Source organism: Rhipicephalus microplus, chromosome X (genome assembly GCF_043290135.1).
Source record: "Rhipicephalus microplus isolate Deutch F79 chromosome X, USDA_Rmic, whole genome shotgun sequence".
Lineage (NCBI taxonomy): Eukaryota > Metazoa > Arthropoda > Arachnida > Ixodida > Ixodidae > Rhipicephalus > Rhipicephalus microplus.
In genome coordinates, this window is record NC_134710.1 from 190,962,018 (window position 1) to 190,987,468 (window position 25,451).

The following is a 25,451-nucleotide window of genomic DNA, read 5'->3' on the forward strand; positions in this document are numbered from 1 at the left end:
CTCCCTTCTGTCCCTTCCCCTGTCCTATGTTTTAAAACGCGCTACGTCGATTAAGTATGTCTTACCAACATGCCCAACTTTATACTCTAGCCCATTTCACCATCTTGTGATTTGCTGGGCCGGAAATTTTCATGCTATCCCTCCGCGGTGAAATGAAATCTTTGCAAGAGCACCAGCTTGGTTTTGTCATAATCGAGTGCCTCTTCTGGAGACAGACGACTGAAGACCTTGAGCGCTTCTCCACTCAAACACAAACTTAGGGTCGTGGCCCACTTGTCTTTAGGCCAATCTTTACAGGTAGCAATATTCTCAAATCTCTTCAGGTACACTCTAAGTCATCCCGATTCTCATTGAACCCTGGCTTAAAACTGTGAGGATTTATTTTAGACTATGCTCGAACTTGTCGGCCTTCATCAACTACCACTGACTCTCTAACGCCTTGAGCCTGAGCAAGTTGAAGACACAACTGTAAAGTCTTCTGAGATTCCGCTTCAAGTTTTCGTTCTAACTTTATCTGCTCCATCTTCTCCTTGATTGCTTCGCGTTCTGCCGCCCTATCATCTCGAACTCGAGGCTCCCGTTCTTCTACCTAAGCTTTTAGCTCTGCTCCTTTTAACCGCATGCGCAGAGCCATATTCGCATCAGTCTTCTAGACTGTTAGCCGAATCCAATAACTCATGCGACTAATAATGTAATAAACAGCTTTGTCCTGTCGCCTTGGTCGACAATGTAATGAGCTGAATATGGCGAGACAGAGCTCTAAATAAATGCTCGTGTTTGGGGAAAAAGAATCTCGATGACTCAACTGTCATCGAGAAAATATCGAGGCTGTTTATGCTCGAAAAAAAAAAGTATTTACAAATGATGATGGAACTCTAAAGGTGGTTGAGAAAATAAAACATGTACTAAGGGTACCGAAGAAAAGTAAAAAACCAAATGAAACAAAGAATGAGTTCACCGGGGGAAACGCGCGGCGGTCAAGTTCCGGGAAAGGGCGGAATGGCTCAAACGACGCTGAGTGAGACACTCGATGCTTGGGTAGCACGGTAGTTGCGCTGCCAGCTATGGTCAGCAACACTGCTCACCACCGAGGTCGTTGACCTTGAAGTTCCTGCTCACGAATGCTGACTGAGGCTCGCTGCAGTAGATGCCAGGCTGGCGACGTTCTGGCGACGTTTCAACCACACCAGGCTCAAAGTGGTCGGCTAGCTGGTTTAACTCCAGGCGCGTAGACGGCTGGTTTGGCCCCAGGTGGGAGCCTGCTCCTACCTCGAGTCCGGAACTCGACAGGTCTCTGCTCTCGCGCCGTGGTTCTTTGATTGCGAGCCACGTCCGCTTATCTTCTTCCCCTTCTTTCTCCGTTTTGTCCCACCGCGTCTCGCACCACCGCGTGCCTCGATTTCACCCGTCGTCTTTCTCGATGGTCTCAGAGGCGCGTAGTTTCAACGCGTTTCCGGTGCTTCACTGTTCACTTGGCCCTCCACATACGGCCACTTATCACACACCTCCGCTTCTAGCCACTATAGCATTGCATTCAACACGCCATCGTGTTGTTGCCAGTGCTAATAAGATAATCACAAAGGCTACGGTCCCGCGAACTCGTGGTGTGGTTCAAGGTGGAAGCGCGTGATGAGTCGACCTTCGAAGATCCATCATTGTCACCGTGGTGTCGGAGAGTTTTCATCAGTGCCTAATCTGGCATTCCCACGATAGTGCGACATGGTTGTCAGCATTTAAAAAAACAGTCAGGGGCCACACCAGAAACATTGTCAGGGGCCACACCATGCGCACGCAGTGAAACCATGCATGCACTGCGTCAAACGAAGGGCGAACAACACGGATACCGTCAAAAACTATTGGGTAAAGCACCCCCCATATGCAGCGTTGCCCCACATACGTGACGCTAACTAAAAGCATGGCATTGCCAAACCAAACATAGTTGTTTTTTTTTTTTGGTTTGGAGGGAGGAAAAGGGCACATTCACGCATGTGCTCGCGGTGGGCCGGCTCATAGGGCGCAGGCCCGCCCCGCGCACGCCCGCATGCAGTAATGAGCACTCATTCTTGCATGGGAGTCGTCGGGGCCACGAGCACGGCGCCGCTGCTCCGCACTTCTTTGGTGGCCGGGCAACCGCGAAAGATGCATGCTCGTGCCAAAATGACAAAATCCAGGGCAAAATTTCTAGATTGGCCGGGGTGAAAATTTGTAATATCAAGGATGCCTTCTACTGTTACTTTGTTACATAGAGGTCGCAAATACATGGGATTTTATGGATCAATGGTGGGTAATAAAAAAACTGTGTTATATTGAGGAATTCGTTGTATGAAGGTTCATAATAAGCAGGTTGAATTGTATACACTGGAACGAATTTATGAATCATTGAAGCCTCTCCAGTGGCTTATTTACCTGTGGGATTCTGCTACCTAGAATAGCATGGCTTCACTGTATAGGGTCTCAACCATTGAAAAAGCAAATGTTAACAAACTAGTCAAAATTCTTCTGGAGCCTTCCATTGCCATACATCTCATAGTCTGCAGAGTAGGTTTAGGATGCAAAAACGTGCACATTTATGAAATACAGCATTTTAGGAAGTACAAGGAACCATATGCCTATGTATTCTATGAATTGTTTGCAAAGTGCATGATTTGACAAAACATTTATACAACTTTAACCAAATGTCATCTGGTCAAACTAATTGCTGTGATGACCATAGTGGCTATGGCTGGCTACAGCTGCCACTGGACTAGCATGTAAGACGGCTGATTTGAGGTTGCAAGATAGTAAAAAATGGCCATAGTGTTGGCTTCAATTAATGATGTTTTATACCTGTAATCACACTAAATATCAGAAAAATTAGATGGTGAGGGATTGCAGCACCTGAATTTTGCTTGTTTTCATATATTGATTTAGTGGTGTATCTGGCTATGCCATAAAGGCGTTCAAAAATTTGGCTCCTCGTTTTGTGTGATTGTTTCTTTTCACATATTTTTAGCAGGCCTCATTGTAAATTTTAGTTATAAACTAGGAGTTTTAGGGTGACATCTAGGGAGCATTTTGCCATAACTATTTCTCTAATTGGCTCATTATCAGAGTAGGGAAAAATTGTATCGTCCACTTAGCACGCCTTCATGAAGCAGGCAATGCCGTCAAGGGCAGTGAATGCCTGTTCACTCTTATGCCTTGACTGACATCTGAATGTGGTGTTCTTTCCCTGCGTTTCTGTTAGTGGAGTTGAGGTACTGTCAACTGTCACATTCATGGGACAAGGGCAGGCTCGCTTCATCTTTAAATTTTTACTGTGCAGCTTATTTGCTGTAGTGGCATTGCATGTTCTGCATCGACTGATTGATCAGTCACATGACATGGTTGGTGATGTTGGAAGCAGTGCGCCTTGCATGCATAGAGGCATTTGAGCATGTGACCTTGACCCGCTTTACGCTCCACTTCATAGTGAAGAAAGGGTGTTCAACCTTTCGTTTTAAACTTCAACTGTTTGTGAGCACTTGTGTTTTGCACAGACATTATTGTGATTGTGTGATATTGAACCACACTTGTTTGTTTGCAATGCCTAAACCTGCTGAGGAACCCTTTAGTTAATTTATATGTATTTGTTTACTCACTGCAGTGCAGCTCTATTGTACTAGTAGGGCTATGGCAGGAGGGGTAACATTTTTATTATGGACTAGGCAAATAATTGGAATTGGTTAATTTAGACAAGTGAATGCACACACATGAGAAAAAACTACAGGCAAGACGGTTTTGATGTCCAGAAGGTACACACAATTTTGTCTAAAAGCCAGTTTAATGATGAAAAGGGATCAGTACAGGATGAGAAATTCACAGTCGTATTGAAAAGGGGAAAAGCTGTAGTATTTAAATGTGTTAGAAGGGGAAAGGGGTAATAGTAGATCCAAAACATAGAAACTATGGAACAGCTTTCTTTGGCAAGTGTGATATGTTTGTAGTTACAAAAACCAGAAGTAAATTTAATGATGAGGTAAAGAAAAATTGGGGACTAAGTTCGATAATGCAGCAAAAGTTCTTGGAGGTTGAAGGACATCATTGCCTCTGTCGGTGAAGAACTACAAGTGAATAGATTTATCCTTACACAGAGATTCAGGTGAACTTACTTAATATTATATTGTTACGAAACCATGCACGTAGATTCAAGAATAGTTCGAAAGCATATTTTATATAAAGGCAGTTTATTATAATGTGGATGGTTAGCTTTAAGTGTGGCATATGTATCCAAGTGTTCCAGCCTCTTTCTTGTTTACGTGTTCATTGTGCCACACCATAATAACACCCATTACACTTCTAATGAAACACTCCAAAAAGCCTCCAGTAGGGTGCATTGGTATCTTTTAGCGAGCTCGTCACAAGTTCATTTTATGGCTTCAGGGGAATAAGGTACTGCTTACATACAAGTACTACAGGTACTACTTACAAGCCAGAAACTGGACACAGGCAAAAAACAAAATGCACGAAACTGGTGCCATACAATTTGTTAAATTTGAACTTTTGATAGCATTTCAAAAGAATTTTTGAGCATTCTACTGTTGTGATACCATCTTTCATTTGCCACGAAGCTTCTCACTGACGAGATTTATGTCATAAGAAATGTACTCATCACCAGTAGAAAAAACATGAGCATGTGGCTCTTTATACTTTTCAGCTGCATTTCAAAAGAATTTTTGAGCATCCTGCTGTTGTAACACCATCTTTCATTGGCCACGGAGCTTCTCACTGACGAGATTTATATCATAAGAAATGTACACATCACCAGTAGAAAAAACATGAGCATGTGGCTCATTTATACTTTTCAGCTGCATGAGGCAATTTAGCCACATATGCTGGGAACTTGATTTGAAATGGTTACACTTTTTTTTTTAATAATGTAGCTCTATGGTTTCCTTGATATTGTAATGTTTTACGCACATTGAGGACTACAAAACAGTATGCAAATAAGAAAACATACCTTTCATCCTGTCGATTTCAAAATTTTCTGTCATTCAGTGCAGCCAGACAAAATGAAAACACATTTTCTGCCATTGTTGCTATGGCATAACTGTCTTCTATACAGCATAATCTTTCCACCTTTGTCTGCTGTACTATCTGTATTCTGTTAATATTCACACAAACACTACATCTTGACAAAACCAGACAACTCACTGATGGCCACCACTCACTTGACATGATGCTGAACTACTGCGAGGCCACTATGGCAGCACAGTAAAAACAGCATTCATAAAGGACACTTCAAGTGCTACTACTTCTTGCTTCAAATTTCAGTTCACAAAGACGTAACTAAACTTTGAGCCTTTATTCTGCACATGTATGCATTTTATCAGAGGAAATAGCATGCCTCCGGCTGGTCTGAGTGGGTTGAACAAGCCCTGCGATGGCCATGATTAAACATTGTTGAAAGGACACAAAAATTGAAAGCTTTGATGTCTTGGCACAGTTGGTAATGTTGGTTACTCTCATTGGGAGCCAGCAAAGCTTCACATCTATAAGTGTGAAATAGGTAGCTTCATGCAGTACATGCCAGCAGATTGGCCGCGAACAGTAAGCGAAATGTCCATTTTCGAAGGTGTGCCTTTTTTTTTTCTTTTTTTTTATGTGAATGCTTTGCTGTTGAAGCTGTATACCTTTTTTTATGTACATAACTCTCACATTAAGGGCTGGCATTTTTGTGCAGGGTGTACGAGAATAGCACACGCTGTGAAGTTGCCAGTTTCCCTGTCCAGCGAATTTTATTTTGTGCAAGAGGTGCCCAGGGCAGTGCTGAACAGCACTGTTTTGCTTTCACCTGTTCACATGGAAACAGTGCAGAAGAGGCCATCTTCCAGTGCCATGTCTTCCGTTGCACTAAAGGAGGACCCCCTGCTGTGCATAGGTAAAGGCAGTAGTGGCAGGAAAAGCTGGCTGCACATGAAGGATGACAAACTACAGATGTGCTCTAACAAACTAGCTTCTTTAGAACATTCACACTTCACAGAACAACACTGCTGTAACCAGTAACATCATTACAAGATCAAAGCTCTAATTTCATTTTGCTATGAGCATTCCATAAACACTGTACACTTCGAGATATTAACATGTGGCTAATGCTTACCTCTTGATTTTTCTATGGCAAATCCCATTTGAGTAGAACGTGCCTATCTTGGTAATTTTAAGGGCACTGAGTCGGTGCCTACTATTTCCATGTATTTTATAATTATGAATGCTTTTCCTGGCAGATTCCATATGCAGTAGAGTTCTGCTAAGGTAATCCTGGTCAAACTATTTTCAGACTTGGGGGGAAGTTTTAGAACAGTGTTATAAGCTGTGAGAAATAGCCTTAAGATACAGACGTTAGCATACCTGCCAAGTCTCCCAGATTGTCCGGAAGACTCGGATTTTGAACGTTTCTTCCATTTGTAGGGTTGTCATGAAAATCTCTTGGAAATTGATATTTCTGTGCATGATCTAGCCATATTGACAAAAATGCAGGTCAATCCACTTCAGGCTTTTTGTGAACCGCGGCAGATACGAATTTGTGAACTTCCCCAGCCAAATTCTACTGTGTTCATTGGGCCAAAATTAGAATGCATGTTCCGAACACTTTTCAATCACTGCGGGTGAAATGAACTTTTGCACTGAAACCGTCGAACGAAGGCAGAGAATAGCGTGCTAGAAGCCTCGGCAGTACGCGTGCATCCAGCGCACGCACTGTCTTCTACAGTGTGTGTGGTTGTCGTTGCCAACCACAGTCATTCTTGACACGATCATGTATGGCGAAGACGTAACTGACAGTACACCAAAAGTGTGCGCACATACAACCCTCAACTAGTCAAAGCAATGCTGCTTTCCGTAAACTGTGAACAAAAACTGCGGCAGATGCGATCATAAATGGCATAAAATGACATCGTTTTGAAGGCACAAGGGCAGCCAGCACACACGGGTTGAAAACGGAACTGTTGTTTGTCGCAACCGCCGTGCACGAAACCGCGGTCGCAGCGACGCGCTAGTGATCTACGAGCTCCGAGGGCACGCGGCTACCGCACTGGTAGATTAAAGGCAGTAAAGACGTAAAAAAGGCTAGAAGTGTTTTGGCGTTCTTGTAAAAAAGAATCTAGTAGCGAGCAAAGCAAAGTACACCCGCGCTTTTGTCGCAGCCAGCTGCGCCGTCCCGTCCGTTCATGTGTGTCCCAGGAAGACATACGCGGGTTGTTTCGATGGAAATTGATTTTGCTAGTTGTTTTTATGACACAAAATTTTGGGAGTATTTGCGTGCTAGTTGTTTTTATGACAAAATTTTAGGAGTATTTGTGCTCCCACTCTGAGACTCTTATCTTAGTGAGAAACCCTACCCTCGTGTGTTCGGCCACTTCATGCCATTATAATACCGCAACACTGATGTTTGCAATTGAGACCCCCCCCCCCCCCCCCCCCGCTTCTTGTTTTTCGTGCTTGGGATTGGCATTCCCCCTTATTTTTCGCAATGTAGTTTTGTCTTTTGGTGCCAAAAAAGGGGTGGCAAATAATTTAGTGCAGCGATCCCCCCCCCCTCCCATTGCTGAAATCTCCCGGATTCAGAATCCTTGAGCTTGGTAGGTATGCATAAAGTACATGCGATGCAGTACCTAAACATAGATAAAATTGCATTGTGTACATCTCTTTTAAACCAGGTGCAGAAAATAAATGTGCTTAACATGAACTATTCATTCCGTTTAACTAGACTTCTGCAGTCATCACTAATGATCACCTACTCTGACTCGGCAGCAAGTCTGCATCATTATACTTGGAGGAGGTGACTCTTGAGCAGCTGTGTGAGAAACGAGCACCGTATCACTGATTGCATGAAAACATAAAGGGCACATTTCAGGATTCAGGTTCAGGGACGGTTGACGTAAAACTGAAAATACACTGAAACAGAAATATATTAGTCACACCTTAGGAGTTTAGTACAATTTCAGTCATCAGTAGTGCACGGGAAAAAAATATATATTTTTTGAAAGTGTCAGTTATGGCAAAGTAAGGAGTAGATTATTTTCAAGTACACCATATTTTGAAAGTGTCAGTTATGGCAAAGTAAGGAGTAGATTATTTTCAAGTACACCAGCGCCACCAAAGGGCGCACAAGCGCTCACGGGAAAAGTGTCTATTGACACTGTCGACAAATACAACATAAGATTCGAATCTTTAAAGAGTTCTGGAAAGTATAGTCGTCATTTAATAAAATAAGATACAATCACTGAACAGCATGCGTGTCAATCGCACCATAGATGTAATGAACAATAAGTGTCTACTAACCTTCTTTGGCACAATAACTACAGGTTGGAATAGTGCTTATAGAGAAAAAGAAGAAAAATTAGAACAAGGAAGGGAATGCGCACACCATCTAGTGCCTACTCACAAATGAAAGTTTATTACACGCATTAAAAAAATTAACGAAAATGGGGTGCAGCGTGCGTGTCATAAAGAGGCAGAAAAGCCAAACACAAACAACGAAGGCGGCGCGTGTTTATGGTCGACTAATAAAGTCAAATTACCTGTCTTGTAACAACCACGAAGGTCGACTTACACAAAGTGCGGTGTTATTAGTGACATGATAAGCCTTTGCTATTTTTCGCATTGTCTGATTAGGTTGATAGTACAAATTGCTGTGCTTTAGAAGACTGGATTACATTTGCTTGACTGACAAGCGAGGCTAGATGAGACGGCTATATTAAATGAATTTCGACGCTCGCTGTGGCATAATTAATCGACATATATATATTAAAAAAATAGAAATTTGTGTTAAACTCTTTTACAACAACTGACAAAACAGTTGGCATCAGTCAGACTGCATTTTTTTGTCCAGTGTAGAATCTTGGGACCTTTTGTGTACTACCGAACAAATGCAACTAATCCTATTTGTGGTAGCGAACACAACTCTCACAACATGTCGCTTCCCTACAATATTTTGGGCCATGCGACTTCTTATGCATATGTGAATTAACTGGTTAAAAAGGTGGGCTATTGTAGTTCATAATTCGTTCAGCGAACTGGTAGCGAGGGGCAACTCACACAAGAGGCAAAGAGGAGGCACACAGCACGAGTGTGGGTGCTCCTGCTGTGTGGCTCTTCTTTGCTTCTTGTGTGTGTTCCCCCGCACTCCTGGTTGGCTGAACAAATATGTGAAATAACTGCTATTTTTCAAGCATCTTCATTATTCATGGGTGAAGTACATCCGTATTTATCTTTCTTTGGCTTGCGAAGCAATTGTCACAAATTGATGCAAGGATATGCAGATACCCGGCCTCTTTGAGGTGATCAATTTGCAGCTAAAGACTACTGCTCATTTTATGTGCGCTAGCTTTTTTTTTTTCGATGCCGTGCGTAGCGTGACGTCTGATTTTCTCGTTTAACAATATTCAAATGCGCTAACACGAAAATAAACACTGGTTTCGCTAAACCCGCAGTGAAACTTGAAATTATGTATCAAGAAACTGCAAATTATCAGAGAAAAGAAGCTCACAAATGAATTCGAGTTGCATTCCATTTTGTTGAAATACAATGACAGTGTGTGCACTTTTTTGTGCGGCGCATGACTTGTGAATTTAAATTAAATAATAATATCTATACCTTAACGCTGCAAGACCTCCCTGCAGTTTGGTTACACCTGATCAAGGACAAATAATTGTTCAGCTGAACAAGTAATCGATGAATAATTACGAATTCGGGGTTTCCAGCTCTCATTGCTCACGATAGCCCATTTTGACTGCATGTATCGGCACGTGCTCATTCGTGTGCCGCTTAGGCTACATCCTGTATATATCTGCTTGGTAACACCTACACCGACTGCATCAATTTCCTTTCGTATTTCATGCATAGAGATACATGCAGGTGCATTGAGACATGTATAGTATTTAGGATGTAATAACAGTCAACAAGCGGGGACACGTTTAATTTTTATTTTTTGTTTGGTGCTCCTATGGCATCAACAAGCAGCGGGTAATGAAAAATAGCCAGTGCACCCGACTGGTTTGACATACCAGGTTTTCTCATAGTGCTTCACGTGCCCGCGGGGGTTATGAGATTGCTTGAAAATGGTCTATTAAGGTATGCCAATGGTGATCTGCCTGGTTACAAGGGATGTTAAACAAGGCGAGAGGCCTAGGGCTAGGTTTTTGTCAATTGGTTGTTGGAGAAATTCAATGCGGGATTGTTTTTATGTGAGTGAATGTGGTTATAGTTCATCAGTTGTGTTGGTAAATCACATGTAGAAGATTTATTGTACAAATGTACTCAAACCAGACAGCTTGTCTTCAAATCAAACCAGGCTACATTGTTACTTTCTTTGACATTTGACATTGTTTATTTTTATCATGTACCCACTCCTGCCATGGCCCTGCTAAATGGCTGCAGTATGTGAAAATGAATAAAATTGCTTTTAGTGTAAAGGTCCTATATTACTGAGAGAAATAGTCAAATTTTGGCTGAATAATAGTGAAATGGCCTGGTAGTCTCCTTAGTAGGTGCTTTTCTAAGTTTATCTAAAAAAAAACACATTGCTAAATTAGGTAGAAACTGATGTTTAGTAGTATAGAAAGTTCAAGATTATGTGTTTGTAGGACTAATTTCGAAATATTCGTCATAATTATTTTTCTGTGGTCTCTACCATACTTAATCACATATTGATTTTCTGAAAAGACTCGGGGTAATAATTATGGAAAGACCGGGGGTGGCGGGGTGTAAAAACTTTTATGCAAAGAATTGCAGCATGGACTAGCAGTGGTTAGTCTGGCAGGATCCTGTTTGTGATTGCTGCAAAATTCTTTCATAACTATTAGAAAGTCACGTTTGGCTGTACAGAGAAATACATATCTTGTTCTTCATGACAATTAAGTTCTTCCTATGAGATGGTGGTCATGGAGTGAATAGTTTTCCTCTGTAAAGCTAAAGAATGTTATAATCTTTTTCTCATTGCCAGAATTGGAGACATGGCCTGTCGTGGTGGTCTAGTGGCTGAGGTAATCGGCTGCAGACCCGCAGGTAGCGGGATCAAATCTTGACTGCTGCAGCTGCATTTTTGATGCAGGCAAAAGTGCTGTAGGCCCGTGTGCTCAGATTTGGGTGCACGTTAAAGAATCCCAGGTGGTCGAAATACCGGAGCCCTCCATTACGGCGTCTCTCATAATCATATGGTGATTTCGAGATGTTAAACCCCATATAACAATCAATCAATCAATAAATCAATCGATAAATAAAGAATTCGAGATATGCAATGTTTTCCTTGCAAGAAAAAAGGAAGTCAGGTGCACATTAGATTTTATGTAGTGCGCCATTGTCTTCTTTACCTTAGTTTTCTGCTTCGGACTTCGGAGAAATGTTCATGCTTGTTCAATTGGGGGACACATTACAGTTGAGGCAAATACTTCCAAACAAGTCTGCATTCTGGTTCAATGTTTTTTCTGCTGTTGTTTAATTCAATCTGCTGTGTGAAGATTGTGTCAGAGCAGGCTAAGCTAAAGCCTTCCGGCTCCTGCTGCATTTCGCATCTGGCTTTGAGCTACCCCCAGGGGCGTCTGCGTAAGCAGGTGTTTGGTGTGTAGCGACACTACGGACTCGAGCTAACGGGGGAGTTCCGACTCCCTCCCACGCCTAGCCGTGCGTGGCTTTGCCGTGTCCGGTGAAAAGGGGATCCTGGGGGTTGAGCCGACGCCGGGTGATTAGACCTTTAAGGCCCCCCGGCAGAGGCAACACACCCCTTTGGCCCGGCTTCACGTAGACGGCACCCCTGGGCTGGCCCACTCAGGGGAAATCGGCAGTCGCCTTTTTCTATCTTTCTCTACCTACATCTTCGTCTTTATCTCTCGCTTTTTATCTGTCCTGTCATCTTCTCTTTTCCGTTTACTTTCAAATTCACTGGCGGCGAGGGTTAACCCTGTGTAGTTACCCAACCTTGGGTAGTTATATTCGGTTATAGCGGCGATGCATTGCTGGCGTCTCCAAGTGTTCACTATTCAACCTTGTAGCGTCCCCTTGTGTGGCTCGGTGGTGGGTGGCCACCATCGCTGCCGAACTTTATAGTATTTTTATGGCAAAAGCTTTTCTCCTCCTTCCTGATCGCTCCCTAAAAAGGTGGCGCACCAAAGACACTTTCCTGCCTAACATACCAAATCTGACATTTCCAAAGTACCATGTAATGCACAGTCAAAACGAAAAGAAGACAGTCTGAGCCATTTCACCTTTCCTCGTTTCGAAAACTCTCACAGAAGCAATAGGCCCAGGTTATAAAGTGACAAAGATGGGAAGTGGCGATCTTCTGGAGGTTCGTGATAAAGCTCAGTGTGAAAAGCTGTCTAAGCTTGTAGCCTTTGGGGAAACCCTTGTTTGGGTGGGCCCACACAGGTCCATGAACACTGTCCGAGGCGTTTTTCTAATGATGATTTTACTGAGCTTTCTGAAAGTGAGCTGCTCGAAGGTTGGCAGGACCAGAACGTGGTCAAAGTCCAACGAATAACAATAAGGCGCAACAACAAACTGACCCCTACAAAACACGTAATAATTACCTTTGGAACAAGTGACTTACCAGAATCAATCGAAACCGGCTATTGTAAGCTCCGTGTAAGTTCATACATTCCCAACCCTCGTCGATGTTTCAAGTGTCAACGTTTCGGTCATGGATCACAGAGTTGCAGAGGACGTGCCACTTGCGCAAAGTGCGCATCCATTCAACACATATCGGACAACTGCACCTCAGAAACAACTCATTGTTTGAACTGTGAAGGAGATCATGCTGCCTACTCACGATCATGCCCCGCATGGAAAAAGGAGAAACAAATAGTAGAACTTAAGGTTAAATTCAATCTTTCATTCCAAGAAGCACGCAAACATTTTGCAATACACAAGCCATCTTATTCCTCCTTCGCAGATTGACGCGCCAGGGCGCCGGGCCACATGTCTTGGTACCTGCGAATGTCACACAGTGTGTGGCCGCGGTCGTGCCACCAGCGCCCCCAGCTGGAGCAGCCTGTACTGCTCCGCCACCTGAAAAACTGGGTCGGCAGACCCCTATGTCTGCTGAACCTCAGACCACTGCAAGCGCAGTTAGGTCCGAAAGTTCTGTGAATGTGCCTGCTGGGCAGGAAGATTGGCGCAACTCCCTGGAGCGCCAAAACAGAAAAAACTCGAATCACAGGGCCCCCAAAAGGCCCTGTAACCTCACGCAACACTTTGTACACACAGCACCACACTGCATTAAAATGACACAAATACTACAGTGGAACGTCAGAGGACTGTTGAGAAACCTCGACGATATTCAGGAACTTTTACACAAACATACACCTAAGGTGCTATGCGTACAAGAGACACCTGAAACCTAAACACACCAACTTTCTACGCAATTACATTATCTTTCGAACAGACCAAGATGATGTTGTCGCCTCATCCGGTGGTGTTGCCATTATAGTCAATCAAGGGATTGCATGCACACACCTACCACTACAAACATTCCTTGAGGTGGTGGCTGTTCGAGCAGTTCTTTTAAATAAGCTCGTCACCATCTGCTTGCTCTCTTTACATACCTCCACAACACCATCTTGGAAAGCATGAATTCGAGTCCCTCATAGACGAACTTCCAGAACCTTATATTCTCCTTGGAGATTTCAATGCACATAGCAATCTATGGGGTGACTCTCGCTGCGATGCTCGAGTTCGCCTGATTGAACAGTTTCTTTTTTCTTCCGGTGCGTGCCTGCTGAATCGGAAAAAGCCAACATATTACAACATCGCTAACAATACGTACTTAGCAATAGACCTCAGCATAACATCCCCATCACTCCTGCCTCTGCTTAAATGGGAAATCATAAATAATTCATATGTTAGTGACCATTTTTTTATCGTTATCAGCACATCAATAACACATACATGTTCTGCACAAGTTTCCAAATGGCTCACCGACAAAGCCGATTGGGAAAAGTTTCAGAAAATGACTGTATTATCTTCGACTGACATGGCGGCGTTGAGCATAGAGAATGCTGTATGCTACTTTACAGCTTTCTTGGTTGATGCAGCAACAAAATGTATTCCCCAAACACGTGGACCGTCAAGCAAACGACGAGTTCCATGGTGGAATAATGAGTGCCGTGATGTTTGAAAAAAAACAAAATAAGGCATGGAAGTTGCTTAGAGACTCGCCCACAGCCGAGAATCTTGTAAACTTTAAGAACGTCAAGTCGCAAGCAAGAAGGACGCGCTGACAGCCGAGAAGGGAAAGTTGGCACAAATTTTTATCAGGCATTAACTCATACACAGATGAATCGCGAGTCTGGAGCTTGGTTGGTAAAGTGGCAGGACGAAAAGCACATTCACTTGCTCTAGTGAACACACAAGGGTAGAGTTTGGAAGACCAGGCAAACACTCTCGGAGCGTACTTCGAACAGGTCTCCAGTTCAACACACTATAGTGAAGCGTTCCAACGATACAAAACCACAATAGAAAGACAGAGATTAGAGCGCAAGCCCACAACACATGAGGCATACAAAGAACCTCTCTGTTTGGCTGAACTACAAGCCTCACTCCTCGCAGGGGCGCCTGCGCGAGTAGGCGTTTGGTGTGTAGCGACACCACGGACCGGAGCTAACGGGGGAGTTTTGACTCCCTCCCACGCCTAGCCGTGCGTGGCTTTGCCGTGTCCGGGGAAAAGGGGATCCTGGGGGTTGAGCCAATGCTGGGTGATTGGACCTTTAAGGCCCCCCAGTGGCGGCAACACACCCCTTTGGCCCCGGCTTCACGTAGACGGCACCCCTGGGCTGATCCACCCAGGGGAAATCCGCAGTCTCCTTTTCCTATGTCTCTCTCCCTACATCTTCGTCTTTATCTCCTTTTTTTATCTGTCCTGTCATCTTCTCTTTTTCATCTACTTCCAAATTTTCTGGCGGCAAGGGTTAACCTTATCCAACCTAGGATAAACCATATTAGGTTATAGTGATGGCGTACTGCTGGCGTTGCGCAGACGTGTTCACATGCTCTGCCACGTCCCCTAGTTGGGCTCCGTGGTGGGTGGTAGGTGCCGTTGCCGAACAAACGCTTTCTTTCATGGAATCACCAAACCCCTTCCTAAGTGATCACCCCCAGAAAAGGTGGTGCACCGAAGCAGCCTCACAGTTTTCATTTGGTTCTTGTGCTACAAGACACCGCTCATCATCATCATCACAGTGTGTAATGAAGAATCAAGACTTGTTCCCAAAATATCATGTCATACATTGTGAAACCACAGGAAAAAAAAGCAACAAACATATCTCCATTTCTAGTTTCCAGATGCCTCACTGATACCATCGGCACTGGCTACAAAGCCACCAAGATGGCCAGTGGGGACCTGCTAATAGAAGTCAAAGACAAAATCTAGTATCAGAAACTAAGCAACCTTGTTGCATTTGGGGATAAATCTCTCACCATTACCGCTCACCGGACATTGAACACAGTGAAAGGTGTCGTATCAGATGAAGCTCTTGTAGACCTTACCGACGAAGAACTTTTGGACGGCTGGAAAGACGAGAATGTCATACATGTGCAGCGCATTAAAATTAGGTGAAATAATGCAGAACTCCCCACAAAACACATTGTACTGACGTTTGGAACAAACAAATTCCCAGAAACAGTCGCTACAGGCTATCTCATGCTGTGTGTTCAACCATATATACCAAACCCAAGACGTTGTTTCAAGTGCCAACGATTTGGCCATGCTTCCCAAAGCTGTCGAGGGCAGCTCATGTGCGCAAGGTGTGCCACCACAGGGCACTCTTCTGATGACTGTAAGTCTGAGGCTAAGGCCCATTGCGCGAACTGTGATGGTGACCATCCCGCTTATTCTCGCCCATGCCCAGCCTGGAAAAGAGAAAAAGAAATTCTCACGATCAAATTTAAAAAAAATGTCAGTTTCAGGGAAGCCCGACAGCGTGCATCGCACACTTTTCTACAGAAGTCATTCGATGAAGTGGTGCAAGGGGGGTCAGCACCACTACGGTTTTCGGTGAAGCCCCGGACAACGCCTGGCGTGCCAAGGCAACCGCCAGCAGACCCCACTGGAGGAGCAGCCCTGGCTGCTCCGCCCTCTTTGAACACGGCCTTACCAAAGGCCCCTGTGAACCCTGGCAGCAGCCAGGGTAACACACAAACTATAGAGGTCCCTTTGACCTCTGGCCCAGTGGGGGCGAAGGCTTTGTCTGCCAAGACAAAGCCTACCCCACGTACCCGACTGTCTGGCGCCTCTCCAGAGGCGATGGACACCACTGACCCACCGACGCCGACTGCGCCGAAGGAGCGGCGAGAGCCCCTTGACCGCTCCAAGAAAGAAAAAACACCAATTACAGGGCCCTCTAAAGGCTCTGTAAAGTAAGTCACCCCCAATCTGTACACACAGCACTACTTTACACCCAATATGAAAACACAAATTATACAATGAAACGTCAGAGGACTGCTTAAAAACCTCGACGATGTCCAAGAACTTTTACACAAACACTCGCCAAAAGTGCTGTGTGTACAAGAAACACACTTGAAACCAAAACATACATCTTCCGCAAAGATCGAGATGATGCAATCGCATCATCAGGTGGCGTTGCTATTATATTAGACAAACCCATAGCGTGTCAAGATTTGCAGATACAAACGGCCCTCGAAGCAGTGGCCATTCGTGCTGTTGTCTTAGGGAAACTTGTTACCATTTGCTCAGTGTACATTTCTCCTCATTATCAGCTGCAGAAACAAATTTCATTCTTTTATGGATCAACTACCTGAACCATATATCGTCCTTGGCGGTTTTAATGCCCACAGCCCTTTGTGGGGTGACTCTAGGAGTGATGCGCGAGGCTGCTTGATTGAGAACTTTATTCTTTCCACAAATACATGCATTTTAAATAAGAAAGAACCAACATTTTTTAGCCTGGCAAACAAAACGTATTCGTGCATTGATCTTAGCATTGTTTCTCCTACACTTTTACCTGATTTTAATTGGGATGTTATTAAAAATCCCTATGGGAGTGATCACTTTCCCATATTACTGAAGACGCCAAAAGAAAATGAATTTCTACCTCAGGCTCCAACTTGGAAGGTAGACAGAGCAGATTGGGAGAAGTACCAGAGTCTTAGTACTATATCGTGGGCCGAAATTTCCTCTCTAGGAATCGACTCTGCCACTAAGTATTTCACTGCTTTTATTATTGACACTGCTTCAGAATGTATCCCCCAGACAAGTTGTGGTCCCTGCAGACGTCGTGTCCCGTGGTGGAACGATGACTGCAGGAATGCTCGCAAAAAGCAGAATAAAGCGTGGTGTCTATTGCGTGACTGCCCAACTGCAGAGAATCTGATCAATTTCAAACAAGTAAAGTCTCAAGGGCGAAGGACGCGCCGACAGGCTAGGAGAGAAAGCTGGCAGAAGTTTTTGTCAGGCAATAATTCCTATACTGATGAAGTTAAGGTCTGGAACAGAGTGAATAGGATAAGAGGTCGACAGACACACTCACTCCCTCTAGTAGACACAGAGCGTAACAGCCTTGAGGATCAAGCAGACTCCCTGGGAGCATACTTTGAACACAAGTCCAGCTCATCGCATTATTCTGATACGTTCAAACAATACAAAGAGAGAGTAGAAAGGCAAAAACTTGAACGTAAATGTGGAAAAAATGAGCCATACAACAGACCTTTCAGCTTGGCTGAGTTGCAGGCAGCGCTAAACTGCTGCAACAAATCAGCCCCAGGCTCTGACCGTGTTTTATATCAAATGCTTAAACACTTACCTCAAGAAACACAAAAAACTCTCTTCTGTCTGTATAACTCCATATGGGCTTCTGGCGAGATTTCCTCTGCGTGGAAAGAGGCCTTAGTAATACCTATTCTTAAACAGGGCAAAGATCCATATTCCGTATCGAGTTATAGGCCTATTGCTCTGACTAGCTGCCTCTGCAAATTATTTGAAAAGATGATAAACTGCTGATTATTGTATTTTTTGGAATCAAACAAACTCCTCGACCTATATCAGTGCGGATTCCGAGAGGGTCGGTCCACCACAGACCATCTGATCCGCATAGAGGCGCAAATACGCGAAGCTTTCATTCATAAGCAGTTTTTCCTATCTCTTTTCTTTGACATGGACAAGGCATACGATACAACGTGGCGTTTTGGAATATTGAGAGACCTCACACATTTAGGTATACGAGGTAATATGCTAAGTGTAATTGAAAATTATCTGTTCAATCGTACATTTCGTGTTCGAGTGGGCAATGCGTTGTCACGACCGTTCGTGCAAGAAACGGGAGTACCGCAGGGCGGTGTCCTCAGTTGTACTCTCTTTGTAGTCAAAATGAACTCCCTGCGATCGTGCATCCCACGTAACATCTTTTATTCAGCATACGTTGATGACCTACAGATAGGTTTTAAATCCTGTAATCTCTCGGCATGCGAGCGACAGGTTCAGCTTTGTGTTAACAAGGTGTGTAAATAGGCAGATGAGAACGGTTTCAGTCTGAATCCACTAAAGAGCTCCTGTGTTCTGTTTTCTAGGAAGAGAGGACTCTACCCTTATCCTCATATAGAGTTGCAGGGTGAGCGCGTAGCTGTCAAGAGTGAACAAAAATTTTTAGGCATAATTCTAGACACGAAGCTCACGTTAATACCACACATTAAGTACATTAAGGAGAAATGCATGAAAACAATGAACATCCTAAAAGTGCTGTCCCGCACTAGTTGGGGCAGTGACAGAAAATGTCTGATGAGCCTCTACAAAAGCCTTATTCGCACACGTCTAGACTATGGGGCGATAGTGTACCAGTCCGCACCACCAACGGCATTGAAAATGCTGGACTCTGTCCACCATCTAGGCATTCGCCTTTCTACGGGAGCTTTTCGTACAAGCCCCGTGGAAAGCCTCTACACAGACTCAGATGAATGGTCGCTACATATACAAAGATTGTACCTGTCTTTTACATATTTTTTGAAGATAACCGCAAAGACCGACCACCCTACATACCCTGCTCTAAACGACACATCCAGCTCCCAGCTCTTTCAAAACCGATCCACATTGAAACAACCCTTCTCACTGCGTGTTCGAGCACTAGCTTTGGACACAGGCGTCGCATTGCTAGAACACCGCGTAATGGCTTCTACTACATGCGCCCCGTCATGGCACTGGCAGGTTATAAATTGTGACACATCTTTCATGATTGTGACAAAGCATGCCCCACCCCTACACATTCAGATGTACTTCTGGGAATTGGCACACAAATATACCTATCCTGAATTTTTCACTGATGCATCAAGGACCCGCGCGGGCGTATCCTATGCAGCGGTGGGCCCATGTTTTTCGGATGTCGGTATTCTCCACCCTCACACAAGCATTTTTACAGCTGAAGCTTATTCAATACTGGCGGCAGCAAAACACATTAAAGAAACGAAAATAAGTAATGCAGTCATATACATGGATTCATTAAGCGTTGTAAAAACTTTAAAAGCCATCAGAAAGTACAAAAATCCTGTCATTGCTTCGCTATACTCTCTCCTTTGTGCCATTTACGCATCGAAACAGTATGTAGTAGTATGTTGGGTACCAGGACACCGTGAAATTGAGGGAAACGTACTAGCGGATAAGCTCGCAACATCAGTCCATGTGAACACTCCGCAATCATCTGTAGCTGTCCCCGGAATGGACTTGAAACCCTTTTTGAGAAAAAAGCTGAGGGATTATTGGCAGCGTACATGGGACGGACAAGTACATAATAAATTGCATTTAATCAAGCCTTACCTTGGTGACTGGCCACCAACATCACAAACACGCCGTACAGAAGTAGGTGGGTTACGTATCGGACACACATATAGTACACACTCACACCTTCTCGCCGGTAGTGATCCACCAATGTGTGAGAAATGCGGCGAACCCCTTAGTGTCCTACATATTTTAATACAGTGCAGTGAATTAGCTCCTGTTCGAAAAAAGCATTTTCCAACATCCTACCGAGAACAAATGCCTCTTCACCCGGCGATGTTCCTCGGTAGAGATCTACTTTTCAAACATCATTCATTATTTGCATTTTTAAAAGATGTTCGCAACTTCCACGTGATCTACCCTGGTAATCTGTAGAACAACCTCTCACAAGAGGTTGTTGCTACCGTACATACATTACAAAGAACATGTTTCGCGGCCCTTGGAGACAAGGACGCCGGAGAGACATTCGTGCTCTATAATCTCTACATAGCTTATCATCAGAACCATTGGCCACTAGTTTTCACTCTACGCATTTCATGTCACTCTCATAATTTTATTCCCTATATGTTTACCCGCCTTTAGAGTGAGGAATATTAGGCCCTTTTACAGCCACTCATCATACCCATAGCCCAAATCTTTTGTCGCATATATTGGCGCTCTTTGGCCATAACGTAGCCCTTGCGCCAAGAAACACTATATATCATCATCATACAAGCCTCACTTACCTGCTGCAATAAATCTAACCCAGGCCCGGACCGTGTGGCATATTAAATGTTAAAACACCTGCCCACTGAAACCCAGAAAGCTCTCCTCTCTCTGTATAATGCGATATGGTCTTCCGGCGAGCTACCCTCAGCCTGGAAGGAAGCTATCGTTATCCCAATTCTAAAACAAGGCAAGGACCCGGCCTCAGTTTCCAGCTGCAGGCCAATAGCATTAACCAGCTGTTTTTGCAAGGTCTTTGAAAAAATGATTAACAGGCACCTGATGCACTCCCTTGAAATTAATGGCCTACTTGACCCATGCCAGTGTCGGTTTCGAGAGGCTCGGTCCACCACTGACCACCTTGTCCGTATCGAGGCGCGAATTCGCAACGCTTTTGTTCATAAGCAATTTTTTCTTTCTGTGTTCCTCGATATGGAAAAGGCATATGACACTACATGGCACTTTGGCATATTGCGAGACCTGTCACATTTAGGTGTGCGGGATAGAATGCTGACAATTATCGAAAGCTACCTTTTCAACCGTACATTCCGTGTCCGAGTTGGCACTGTCTAATCTCGAGTATTTATCCAAGAAACAGGAGTGCCACAAGAAGGTGTATTGTGCTGCACACTTTTCATAGTTAAAATGAATTCCTTGCACCTGTCTCTCCCACAAAATATTTTTTACTGCATATATGTCGATGATGTACAGATTGGTTACAAATCGTGCAACATCTCAATGTGCCAATGTCAAGTTCAACTAGGGTTGAACAAGATATCTCAATGTGCAAACGAGAATGGTTTTATACTCAATGCGCAAAGGAGAACTTGTGTCTTGTTCAGCTGAAAGAGGGGCCTCTATCCTGACCCCTAACATTGACCTGCATGGTCAACCTCTGCCAGTGTGGACCGAGTACAAGTTTCTTGGACTAGCATTAGACACAAAACTAACTTTCATCCCACACATCAAGTATTTAAGAGACAGGTGCTTAAAAACAATGAATATTTTGAAAGCGTTGTCACACACTACATGGGATAGTGACACGAAATGTCTAATGAATTTATATAAAAGCCTCGTATGCACACGCCTAGATTACGGTGCTATAATGTATCAGTCGGCAACACCATCAGCCTTGAAAATTGTCGACCCTGTCCACCATCTAGGCATTCGCCTCTCTACGGGTGCTTTTTGTACTAGCCCTGTGGAGAGCCTGTACGTGGATTCGAATGAATGGTCGCTTCACCTACAAAGATGTTTCCTGTCCTTTTTGTACTTTTTGAAGGTGAAAGCAGACAAGAAACACCCTTCCCATTTCACAATTAATGATTTGTCTTGTTCTGGCTTGTTTGAGAACCGTCCTTCGTTTAGGCAGCCCTACGCGCTTCGTGTAAGGGGCCTGGCCGAAGAAACAGGTGTGCCTCTTCTTGAACACAGTTTGATGGCTCCTGCAACATATCTGCCACTGTGGCAGTGGCAGCTTATAGACTGTGATGTCTCTTTTGTTGAAGTCAGAAAGCATGCACCACTTGCACACATACATACATACTTCCTAGAACTACAACATAAATACACATGCCCTGAGTTCTTTACCGATGCGTCAAAGTCAAACACTTTTGTGTCATATGCAGCGGTAGGCCAATCCTTTTTCGAGGCCGGCGTTCTTCATCCTGATGCAAGCATTTTCACAGGAGAAGCTTACGCAATACTGGCAGTCGTAAAACACATCAAACAGATGAAATTACAAAAGGCGGTAATATACACAGATTCCCTAATCGTGGTTAAAGCCCTGAAAACTCCTAAAAAACACAAGAACCCTGTGCTGGTGTCACTTTACTCACTTCTGTGCACACTGTACACATCAAAACAGCATGTCGTTGTCTGCTAGGTTCCAGGGCACCGTGAGATACAAGGGAACGCTTTGGCCGACAATCTGGCTGCTTGCGCCAATGACACTACTCCCACTGCATCAACACCAGTCCCTGCACTTGACTTACAACCTTTTCTAAATCGAAAGCTCAGGGGGTATTGGCAGAGCACGTGGGATAAACACACAGATAATAAATTCCATGCTATTAAGCCGCAACTAGGTTATTGGTCGCCACTATCAAAATCACGACACACAGAAGTAATACTAACAAGACTTAGAACAGGACATACACATTGTACACATTAATTTCTTCTATCTACCGGCAATCCACCATATTGTGAGAGATGTGGAGAACCCCTTACGGTTCTCCACATTCTCGTCCAGTGCAATGAGCTAGATGCTCTAAGAAAAAAGCATTTTTTACTGCCCTACCGACAGCAGCTCCCTCTACACCTTGGGATGCTCATCGGTAGGGATCCGCTTTTTAAACTGCAAACACTTTTTACGTTTTTAAAAGATGTGCATAGCTTTCACCCCATATTTTGAGGTCATCCATTGCACAACCTCTGTAGTGTGGTCGTGGCTGCGGTGACTACATCGTCATCACGTCATCATGGTTTTATTATCATGACATTTTGCCATCCGCTATCACTATACACATCGCAACCCCTTCGTCCGTCTTCACCGCTCCGCGGCGCCAGCCACGCTGGCTCGAGTTTCGTTTTCTGACTAGAAACGGGCCCAGAGCTGTTCCGCGCATTCTGGCATGTGTGTCGCGTGTGCATGTCTTGCTCGCTCTTGGTGTGTGTGTGATCAGGATGGCAGACGGGAGGACTTGCACGCTTTTTCCTGCTGCTCAACAAAACGTCGAAAGTGTGACCGCATAGCTTGAGCGTAATCCGCGCGATAGGTGCTGCGTTGCGGAGCGCTTGCTTGCTCCGCAACGCATAGCTGTTGACCACCTGGCAGCCAACGTGCCGCTTCGGGCGTCCCGGTGTTCGGTTGTGAAAATGGTGAATATTTCCAGGGCGGCGGTGACGGCTACATGCGCGTGAAACTGTTTTCGCGAGGGAGGCCGACTTCGTCGAAGTCGGGCCCGATGCCGAGCCTGAAGCTTCCGAACTGGATCAGTTAAGTGGCGATTTGTGGCCGCACGCCGTCGACTTTGACATGGGAGAACGTGTGGAACATCTGTTGCGATAGTTTCATTATGGCCAATGATGATGCCGACACCGCGGAACCCTGCACAGATTAGGGCATTGTGAATGAAGTACGTGGCAAGAGCGATTTGGAGGAATCGAATTGCGAGAACGACGAAACTTTGGAGCCAGTTCCTCATGCAGCTTATGCCTCGGGTCTCGGCGAACAAGCACGCTGCTGTTTGAAATAAACTAGAGACCGCCCTTATCACTTCTGCTCTTCGAAACACGTGCATCACGGACTTTTTTGGGCAAAAAAGTTTGTGTTTTTTTAAAAGCTGTGTTTAATTTGCGATGAACTTCAGGATACAGCAAACGGATGCCGCATCAGACTCAGGTTCGTTATAAGCGGGCTCGACTGTACAAAATTGTTAAAGGGTCCCTGAAATGTTTTTTAGAAATTAGGTAATTACTTATAGTACAACTAAAGTAAATCACCTTCACCACAATTTTTTGTGAACCTCGTTGCATAGAAGAAGCTAGGGGGAACATAAGGTTGCCCTCCTCCAATGACATTTTTCAGTTGTGACCAACTTTCTCTTCAAGAAGCAACTATCCATGGTGTGATGTCGCTTCATCTACTCTAGTGCCTCAAGGCGAATGCAGTAATTATTGCAGGTCTCTCTGCTTGCTCCTCACTTGCCAGCAGCTGGCTGTCTATCTCTAGGAAGAGCCATGTAAGCAATGTGCATTAGGAGCCTTCGGTTTCACCACAATTTCAACTGCTGTTTCACGATGAAACCCATCGCTTGTGGAGTGGCTTCACCCCTTCAGTGAAGAAACAAGTTTCAAGCTACGCTGAGATAAGCAATTTTGCAATCCTGTGCTTCTATTTGACAGCAACAGCAATTATTTGTCACAAGAGCAGCCCCATTCTCAAAATGACGGAGTTTTAATGTGTCATTAATTCTAGTATGTTCTATGATCATTTGAATGATACCAGTGCCTTCTTGGGGAAATCAATCAAATTCTAGTCTTTTCTGTCATCACTATCATCCTTAAGAGTGCTCGTTTACACACCTCAAGAGTGCTCGTTTACACACCTCTTGGGCTACGATTAGAATGCTACCACCCATGCACAAATTGATAAGAAGGTGGTTCCTGACCTAAATTGTGGTTCCTGACTTAAATTTGTCTGCCATTATTCAGCCCTGAAAGGATTGAAGAAATTGTTCAAAATATTAAGCTGTCTGGATTCATCAAAAAGCATAAAAAAATGACAAACCAGAATTCTGACTTAATCGGCAGACAAACCAGAATCCTGACTTAATCGGCAGTATTTAGCTCAATTGTAAGATGTCCATAAATCGAACAAGCACCAACATTTCATTGGTTCGAAGCAGCAGATTAGCGTAAAATTGACATTGCAGTGTCTAAACTAAGTAGAAATTGAATGTTCACCTCAATTTTTAGCAAGTGAAACAGTGTGTATCTTTGATTTTGACAGTAAGGAAAAGACTGAATGACTCTAGCCAATGTAGGCTAACGGTCCAGATATCTTGTAATCTTTTCTTTGGTTTGTAATAAAAATCTGATTGATTGATTGATTGATTGACTTTGCTATTGTGCAGAATGAAACTTCAATTACTTACTTGATGTCCATTATATTACCCACAGGGAGAACTTCATCGCCATGAAGAACATTATGTCATTCTCTGTCAGGCCAATTGCACATTTGATTTCTTACACGTGTGAAACCATTTCTCAACAATTACAAATGTGACGGTAGCTCATGCCAGATTAATCACTTTTGTTAGTCCATCCTGCGATGGATGCAATTCTCCATAACACTGAGAAAGGATGTTAGTTTTTGTTTCTACCTGAATAAAGAAAACTTATCATTTGAATTTGCACTCATGATCAGATTCAAAGTGCCCTGTTGTTGTTGCAATGCTATGTTAATTCACCAATAATGGATGGTACCGTTAAATAGCCATAGTGATCACAAGCT

General features: G+C 44.0%; 1 protein-coding gene across 2 annotated transcripts in view; it reads left to right on the forward strand.

Moving 5' to 3' along the window:
* The window catches only part of LOC119177325 (rab GTPase-activating protein 1), a 203,156-nt gene that overhangs the window by 44,788 nt on the left and 132,917 nt on the right, over nt 1-25,451 (forward strand). Inside the window, exon 5 of one of the 2 annotated variants that reach the window (XM_037428794.2) lies at nt 5,702-5,899. The exons of the other annotated variant lie outside the window; for it this stretch is intronic. Coding sequence (XP_037284691.2) covers nt 5,702-5,899 — 198 coding nt within the window. The remainder of the gene's footprint in view (nt 1-5,701; nt 5,900-25,451) is intronic. 2 annotated transcript variants of the gene reach the window in all.